Below are 8,092 nucleotides of genomic sequence, written 5' to 3' on the forward strand. Positions count from 1 at the left end.
GTAGCACGCATTTATGGGCAACCATAGTTTTTAGTAAAATTCATCTACGATTATAAATACCATTTTATTATAATAAATGTAATTTTAATACAATTACACCCTTAAGGGACATAAAGGTTACAGGAGCAGAGCTCAGTTTTGCTGGAGCCACTACAAAGTCTTCCACAGCTGTGAATTCTGCCAAGCTGTCTTGGGAATGCAGACCTTTTAGCTGATTCGAGGCCTTTTCCTTTTGGACCCAGGCTGCTTATTTCCGGATTCAGCTTTGAACTGATGTCTAGAAAAAAGGCAGTGCCAAAGACAGCAAGTTGAAACAATTATTCTTTCATATCAAGGACAGAAACTTGAGAGGCTTCGTTCATTCTGCTCTCTTCTACAATGGGGGGTTCCAGCACCATACATAAGCTCTTCTGGCCATGTATTTTATTTATTATGCATTTCCAGGGTCCGCTTGGGGGAAGATGGGCAGTCATGCAAATATGTGTTCGTATTAGCAATCTCTGAATTTAGAAAGTGGAATGTATGAAATAAGTCAATCCACAAATTATCCCAAGCAACATTTCAACAAATTCAGAATAAATGAGAAGGATAGGGTGTCAGCCAACCCCTTCTCTCTCTTTCTCCCTCTCCCCTCCCTCCCTCCCTCCCTCTCTCTCTCACACACACAGCTGTCTAGCAACACGGGAAAGACAAAAATCTTCTAAATATATTAATGGCGGTAGTTGTTGCATCTGGCCTCCAGAGGAAGGCATGTATTTACCTGGATTGCCATCTTCTACCATGATTCCAAACACGTCCAAAGGAAGGCAGCCAACCATCTCCTGTCTGACACGCGTGGTCAAAGTTAGCCCCAACACGGTTGGGCGGGAGCTGTTTCAGTTTCTGCTTCTGTTCTTTAAAGAGGACAGAAGAACAAAACATCAAGTCATTCTTTGCTCAGTTCTTCCTGTTAGATCCCACAGGGCCAAGTCCTTGCACACTCACTTTCCTTAAGGAATTCTTCATAGGAAGGTCCAATCTGCCTCTCGCCTTCCTCCTCTTCATTCACCAGCCAGGGAGGTTTTGCTCCTCAAGATTAAAAGGTGGACAAATCAGGAAAGCCCCCATGTGTTTCTTTTCATGTCCCCAAGTTACATTGGCCATAATGAGAACAACTATTTACAAAACTGCATCTGACATACCACCATGTACAGCAGTATGCATTTCATGGTTAACCTCGTTTTTAAGAGTTGTGTACACATTAGGTTAAAATGTAGTTGGCAAATTAACGCTTCACTGTATTGTTTCAGTATAGATAGATATTCTTTTCCCTCCCAAGCTGAGAGTCCATCAAGGGCAAAGCCAGGCTCAGCAGGCATTTCAGAAAGCCGACTCCAACCTACCTGTGTGAACGTTGCCCTCCCTGCCTGTTTCCTGCATTTGAAACAATGAAGGAAAAACCCAAATTAGTATTGTAGGGGACTGGGAACCTGAAAAAAGCCGCAGGCAAAGTTTCAAAGGCGGTTGTGAGTCCTGCAGCCAGAAGTATCGGCTCCCCAATCCAGCAGGCAGCAATGGACAGCATCCCTTTTCCCTCTTCAAAATTTGTGGGAAACAGAGTAAGATAGGAGACGGCACCCAGGACAGACACTGCTGGGGATGAAAGGCAAAAGGGAATTCCTAATGGGGTACCTGGTGGCCAATGAAAGTTAAGGGCTGCCCTGTTTCAGAGTACTGTAGCTCAGGCACACTCCTGCTGGCACAACTAGGGTCTTCTCGAAGAAAAGTGGTGTTCCAGCTGGGCCCAGCCTGCTCCTGCTCTTCCATAGCAAAAGGAGAATCACTACAACACAGAACGTTTGTCAGCGCAAGCAAAACAGACTCAGCACTAAGGTAATGTGAAGAGGGTAAGGTCAGAAATAGCACAGGAATACAGAAGCAAGAAGGCCTCTAATTTAAGGTAACTCCTACCTTAAATTCCCTGTAAAGGTGTTGACAGCAGTGGATCCATCACCTAGTGTGTCCGCTCTCTGTGGCTGAGTTTAATTCAGGAAAAACACACTGGTTTCAAGAGACAACAACATACTTTGCAATATAGGAGATACCTTGAAATGTAATCTGGAGAGTTTTGAGATGGAGCCGATTCCACTAAATCTCTCAGGCACAGATGCCAGCAAAGGAATCATCCCTAGCCCAAGAGCATTTCCCCAGGGAAAAAAAATTAAACAGTTGATAATAGTGTTAAATTTGTAAATTACTATTTGAAATAATACATGGGCCAGAGCACAAGTAATACCTTAAAACTCCTGAACCATTTTCAGCTATCCAGAGGGGGAAGAGGGCTGTGGAGGGAAAGCCGCCACAAATATAAAAAAATCAGTGATAGAGGAAAGGTCTTGTGCCAGAAAGAGCATTTCAGCACCTGCAGATCTCAAAGGACCCCAATTTGCTTCCCACAAGTAGCTTTACAAGGTGATTTAAATTGGAGCTAAATAAAAAGTAAAGCCTCAGTGCCTGGCACAATACCTACTGCAAGAAGGTGCTTGGTATGAGAGAAAACATCCACTGCACTTGCAAGGCCTGATATTTTCTGGGGAAGAGGAATGAAGTTGGCAAATGGTTTTGAGAAGGGGAGCTGAGTGGGAAGATGCTGCAAAAACCGTTGCAAACACGATGATGGATACTGCCCACTCTGAACTTGGGCACACAAACCTCTAAGATGGCCTGGACCATCTCTCGTCTCTTCTGTTCCATGTCTCGGATGTGAGCTGCAGCCTACAATGAAGGAAGATGGACTATAAAGAACTCAGCTAAAGTCAGGACCTTTTGCCTCCCTGAACCACTTGGACACCCCCTCCCTCTCCTACCTCCTGGATGGCCACGTCTTCCTTCTCTTCATAAGCATCCAGGGCTTTGCAGAGAGACTCCTGAAAGCTGGAAGTGCAAAGCAGCCCGTCACTCTGGGCAGCAAGCAGCATTGATGCAGCGGCGACTAACTTGGCGGCATGGGGACACAGTCTGAGCACCCCAGATCTTGGCACAGCCTCCTCAGCCACGTGTTTTTTAAGTGGTTGTATGCACTGGCGGGTCGAATCCCGAGTGCCGCGTAACAGAGTGAGCGCCTGTTACTCGTCCCAGCTTCTGCCAACCTAGCAGTTCGAAAGCACGTAAAAGTGCAAGTAGAAAAATAGGGACCACTACGGTGGGAAGGTAACAGCGTTCTGTGCGCCTTTGGCGTCTAGTCATGCTGGCCACATGACCACAGAGACGTCCTCGGACAAGCGCTGGCTCTTCGGCTTTGAAACGGAGATAAGCACCGGCCCCTAGAGTCGGAAACGACTAGCACGCGTGTGCGGGGGAACCTTTACCTTTAGGCACTGGCACAGGGAAGGCTGCCAACCCCCCCCCCCCCCCGCAACCGCCTCAGACCAGTTTCGCGAGGGTGGGGGGAGTGCCACCGGGGAAGCAGGCGAGCTGGCATAGGGGCCTCCGCCGGGCGAGCCACTCACCACCGATACTCCGCCGCGGACAGTAGGAAGTCGGCCTTCAGCTTGGGGTCGGCCCTGTTCTTCCTCCAGAAGGCGGCCACGGCTCTCCCGTGCTCCGGGCTGCGGGGAAGCCAAGAGGGCGTCGTTCGGCCGCCGCCGGGCAGGCAGGCGCGGCGCAGCAGCCCGCCCGCCCCGCCCCGCCCGTCTCCTCACCTGGCCAGGTGCTGCAGGAGGCCGCCGTGCAGCACCGTCCGCGCGCCGCGGCTCAGGTGGCGCCGGACCTCCCGCGCGCAGCAGGGGCACCAGGCGCGCCGCTCGTGCTCGCCGGCCTGGAAGGGCAGCACCTCCGCCCGCCGTGTCGCCGCCCGCGCCGCCGCCACCTGCTCGGGGGAAGCGGAGGAGAGCCGTCAGCCGCGCCGCCGCCCGAGCCGGCCCCGCCCAGCCGCCCGCGTCCCGCGCACCTTCTCGCCCAGCCGGGCCAGGGCCGCGCGCAGCCGCCGCTGGTGCCCCGCGCTGTACAGGTGGCTCCGGCGGCCCGCGAAGGCGCTGCGGCGGCACAGCTGGCAGCGGAACACCGACGCCGCCGCCCCGGCCGCCGCCATCCTGCGGCGCTTTCTTCCGCTGACGTCAGCGCTCCCGCGCCCCGCCCCCTGCTTGGCGAACCCGGTGGGCGGGGCCGCCCGCTAAGCTCCTCCTCGGCGGTCGCTGCGGCCGATGGGTCTTAGGGTCCTTCGGGCGGCGCGGAGGACGCTTGCCAGCAGCAAAGTCGTGCCTCGGTGGCTTCCCCCGTGGCAACATGGAGGCCTGCCGGACCCGCAGCCTTTATGTCTTTTCACCTGCTTCTTTGTTCCTCTTTCGGGTCTGTCCTTCGGACTGGGAGGGGGAGGCCGGCCCTTAGCTGCCGGGGTTGCCAGTCTGGGGGGAGGGGGTGTCTGGGTTTCCTCCACTTTGTTCGTTGTCACTTTGATGCCTATGGGTGTGAACGGAAGGAGGAATGGGCCATGGGCCATCTGCCTTACCTGCACTTCGATGGGAGGAGGAGGAGAGAGAAACGAAACCCCGGGAATGGCGCTTATCACTTTGCTTATCACTTTGGTTCCCGTAACAACTTCGCACCTGGGAATTGGATGAGGTCAAACTGGACATTTGGCCGTTGAGGTGGGGTTTGGGATGGTTTAATGTAACATTTCGTGCTGGAAAACTATATCATTAAAAGTTCCTTCTGAGACTATTCCTATTTCAAGAGTTCTACTTTCTTAGGAGGATTAGTTGAGGCAGGAGGGGAAATATAAATAAACTCCACAATCACACCACATTGCTCTTTGAATGCATTTATTGGAATACCAAGATTCTTCTCTAGGTTGAGAATTGAGAAAAATAACTTTTACTGCTTCAAACGGAAATTTCAACACAAAACCGAGTGATGATCATCTTCCCGTCTTTCAGGGAAAAGATCCAACCAACAACCTCCAGATCAGGATGAAGCTCCCTTGCACAGTGCCTTCCCAGCCGTGGGCCAAGCAGGCGATGCGCAGAGCCTCAGATTGCCCATCCATGGAAAATTCATCCTCTTCCCCTTAGCAAAAGTCAAATCCCCCTTGGGATCTCCGTCAAACAGACATCTTTGCCAGTCTTCCACACCGAGGATCAGAGGCGAAAGAGAGACTGCATTAATTCTGGGGAAGGGAGATGAGGCTGTTGGCCCGCCAGGTCTGCCAAGAAGCCCTATGGCAAGGGATTAGGCAGCCCTCCCAGAATCTGGCACTGCCAGGTGGTTCAACCTGCCCACCGCAGACAGGATGTTGGATCCAATTTCTTCCTCCGGGGAGTGCCCCGCCCCCAGCCTGGAGCACCCACATCCAACCAGGGGGCAGGAGGGCAGGGCTTCTGCTCTCCAGGGAAAGGCCCACCTGGCTTGTCCATGCTCTGGTGCACCAAGCCCATCATATCCTCTGGCAGGGCCTGCGCCTCCTCCTGAAACTTCCGCCAGCCCTCTGTGGTTAGCTTCCACAGGCGGGACTTGCGGTTCCCTTCAAGGCACACGAAGTCTGTGGTCTTCTCAAAGCTGCTGCTAAAGCAGAGGTTGTGCCGGACAGTGTTTTTCCAGCCTTCGGGAGCCGTGCGGAAGAAGGGAAAGTGGTGCCTGCCAAGAGGGCAAAGGGCCAGAATCCCAAACATCACACCCTGGCAAGGGCCAGGCCCACCTCCACAGGATCACCGATGGCCAGACCATAATGCTCTCGATGGAGCAGGAAGCCCTCTGCTACAAGGCCACCAAGAGCAGAGAGGGCAAGGAAGGAAAGCCGTCCCCTCTTCCCAGCACCCTATCATCTGCCTGGGTGCTGCTCAGCTGCGAGACCTGTACCTGGTGAACTTGTAGATCTCCTGCACAGTCAGGCTGCTGTCCACACTGCTGCTCAGGGCAAGGCTAATCAAGATGCAATAATTAAGAGGGGGGCGAGGCCAGCCACCCTGGGGCCGCAGCTTCCTGCTGCGGAATTGGATTCCCTTTGCATTCTGGCATGCCTGGTGGGGGCTCTGGGTGTCCTCTTTTGGAAGCAGGATGGATTTGGCTTCAGTAGCACTCCCAGGACCCTGGCAAGTGCAAGACGGGCACATTTGAGCCAATGGGAAAAACTGTTAAATGCAGCAGGAGAGGGGCCAGCAGAAAGAGAACTGGCTCTGGGGCAGGGCCCACAGCTGTCTCAGGCAAGACTTGGGTCAGAGCTCGTGAGGGTCCCCCTTGCCTCAAGTTCCTTGCCCCCCACTCTTCTACCCACTATTTGTGCTGGGGAGGGAAAGATGGAGGGTGGGTTTTAAACAATCAGGAAGGCTGCCACAAAGAAAGCAGCTTCTCCCCCATTGGCTCCGCCCCAGCACTACGAAGTTTCAGGCTACTCTCACGGGGGGGGGCGAGCGAGGTGGCCCTCCGTGCGCAGCCTGAGCGCCTGGTGGCACCTCTTCTCCCGCGCGGACGTCTCCGAAGCGGGCTGGGTTGCAGGACGGAGCCTCTGGAGCAGCGCGGGGAGGAGGCCCAGGCAGGAGCGGCAGCCCCGCGGCGTGTCCGGGGATGGGACAGACGAGGTTGGGGTCCACCCACATCCACAGGTGCGGCTGCCCGGCAGTCTCTGCAGGGGAACCAGCAGCTCAGGCAGCGCTCAGCAAAAACGCCGCTCGCCCCCTCACCACGTTGGGCATCCGCGAGAACCCCGCGGGACCGGGGCGGGGGGCTCCCTCGCCTCGCTGCTTTATTCCGGGCTTTTCGAGCAAGGCCGAGGCTCCAGGCGAGGCCCGCCGTCAGTCGGTGCCTTCTTGCTTACCGCGAGCCTCCGAGAGGGAAGGGCGAGGGGTCTCGGCCGGGCCGCCGGCCGTCTGGTCGAGCTGCGCCGTCGGGAGGGCCTCAGCAACTGGGGAGAGAGGCGGTTAGGCGGCTGGCCTCCGGCCGGGACACAGACACGCCGGCGGTCCCGCCCTTTCCCGCCCGCGACGGAGGCACATCCAAAGAAACGGCCGGGCCGAAAGCGACCCGGGTCACCCGCAGCCCCTCGAAAGAGGAGGGGAAAGGCGAGTCAGCGGCCGGGGCGGCTCCAGCAGAGGCCGCCTCACCTGGGGGCAGCTGGTCACACGTGGCATCGAGGGCCAGTTCCCGGGCCAGGTCCCAGCCCTGGAGGCCGCTCCGCAGGTGGAGCCGGGCCCAGAAGGCCGGTCTCCGCAGGCGCAAGTCCATCCGGCTGCGGTCCGCACCACTTGCGCGGCCCGCGGGTTTTCGGGCGAGCCGGGCCATCCTGGGGCTCTCGTCCCTTTAAGCGCTCTGCGCGCCGCCGCCGAAATTGCTTCGTATTCCCGACTTCTGGTTTGTAGGAACGGTAGAAGAGACGCAGTCGGGCGGGGGAGGGTATCGGGAAAGCTCTGCAGCTTGTTTCCCTTTTCACACAACCGTTTGATCTCAGCCGAAATAAAGTGAGTTTCGTTGTGATATTGTTCAACCACACTCTACACTTGGTCGTGGTTTTAACATTGTGTAAGCTTGGAAACTTGGGTTGAGTAAACCATGGTTCAGCTAATGATGAACAAGTGTGCCTTGGGAACAGAATTTATGTGTTTCTCCCACTAAAGCTCAGATTTCTTAGCCCCAGGAATGTGCAATGAGTCTTGGGCGGCCAGGGGAGGACCAGATGGCCAAGGAAGGGGGGTGTATTGGGCAACTACTCTGGAGAGGGAGGGAAGGAGGGAGGCAGAGAGAGAGAGATACAAAGCTTACTGCACCAGATGAGCAAAGCATATTAATTACGTGCGGGAGCTGTTTTTTTGCAGCCCCTTCAAATTCCAGGGGCAGTTTATCTTCTGCCTCTATCTTCTTCTACCAAGCAGATCTTATGTCCAAGTCCAGGCTTCCAACCCTCTTCTAACAACGGACTCATCCCCTCACCCTCCACCCCGCCAGAGACACGGCTGGGCCTGGCTATGACATCTTTGTCAGGCCAAGCATAAGCAGGTTCTTGCTCACATTTCATCCTCCCAGGGGAGAGGCCACCCTTCTGCTCCCAGGCCTCCCTGCTGGCCAGTTGTCGAGAAGCAAAAGTAGCTGGAGTTTGCCCAGATATGTGCTGAGGGCCCAGCACTCT

General features: G+C 55.3%; 2 protein-coding genes across 4 annotated transcripts; both read right to left on the bottom strand.

Annotated features, from left to right (window-relative positions):
- Positions 1–48: 48 nt before the first annotated feature.
- CENATAC (centrosomal AT-AC splicing factor) lies at positions 49–4,098 on the bottom strand. 2 transcript variants are annotated; one of them, XR_014493169.1, is made up of 11 exons: positions 3,929–4,098; positions 3,681–3,847; positions 3,489–3,587; positions 2,847–2,913; positions 2,692–2,754; positions 1,951–2,015; positions 1,672–1,822; positions 1,383–1,413; positions 985–1,068; positions 761–888; positions 49–277 (listed from the first exon to the last, which is right to left on the bottom strand). XR_014493169.1 is itself a non-coding variant. In XM_083368431.1 (11 exons), the coding sequence occupies exons 1-11, from the start codon at positions 4,067–4,069 to the stop codon at positions 208–210; spliced, it is 1,071 nt and encodes a 356-aa protein (XP_083224557.1). In that variant the 5' UTR covers positions 4,070–4,098; the 3' UTR covers positions 49–207. The 2 variants fall into 2 exon arrangements, 1 of the variants encoding a protein (XP_083224557.1); XM_083368431.1 differs by having other exon boundaries at positions 761–893.
- A 1,099-nt stretch (positions 4,099–5,197) lies between these two features.
- FOXR1 (forkhead box R1) lies at positions 5,198–7,194 on the bottom strand (the record flags this gene model as incomplete). 2 transcript variants are annotated; one of them, XM_083368706.1, is made up of 4 exons in its annotated part: positions 5,198–5,610; positions 5,833–6,062; positions 6,426–6,595; positions 7,074–7,194. In XM_083368706.1, 4 exons carry the CDS (start codon positions 7,192–7,194, stop codon positions 5,244–5,246), a joined length of 888 nt encoding a protein of 295 aa, XP_083224832.1. In that variant the 3' UTR covers positions 5,198–5,243. The 2 variants fall into 2 exon arrangements, with proteins under 2 accessions (XP_083224832.1, XP_083224833.1); XM_083368707.1 differs by lacking the exon at positions 7,074–7,194 and adding an exon at positions 6,788–6,931.
- Between the last annotated feature and the right edge of the window lie 898 nt (positions 7,195–8,092).

The sequence above is a fragment of the Vipera ursinii genome, assembly GCF_947247035.1.
Source record: "Vipera ursinii genome assembly, chromosome: 8".
In the NCBI taxonomy this organism is placed as follows: Eukaryota; Metazoa; Chordata; class Lepidosauria; order Squamata; family Viperidae; genus Vipera; species Vipera ursinii.

Bases quoted from the DNA above. Each gene is read 5' to 3' on its own strand.
- CENATAC (XM_083368431.1), bottom strand. From the start codon at position 4,069: ATGGCGGCGGCCGGGGCGGCGGCGTCGGTGTTCCGCTGCCAGCTGTGC. The intron at 1,823-1,950 runs GTAGGAGTTACC...TCTGTGTTGTAG, and splicing joins ACCTTTACAGGGAATTTAAG to TGATTCTCCTTTTGCTATGG. The intron at 278-760 runs GTAAATACATGC...CCTTTTTTCTAG, and splicing joins GGTAGAAGATGGCAATCCAG to ACATCAGTTCAAAGCTGAAT.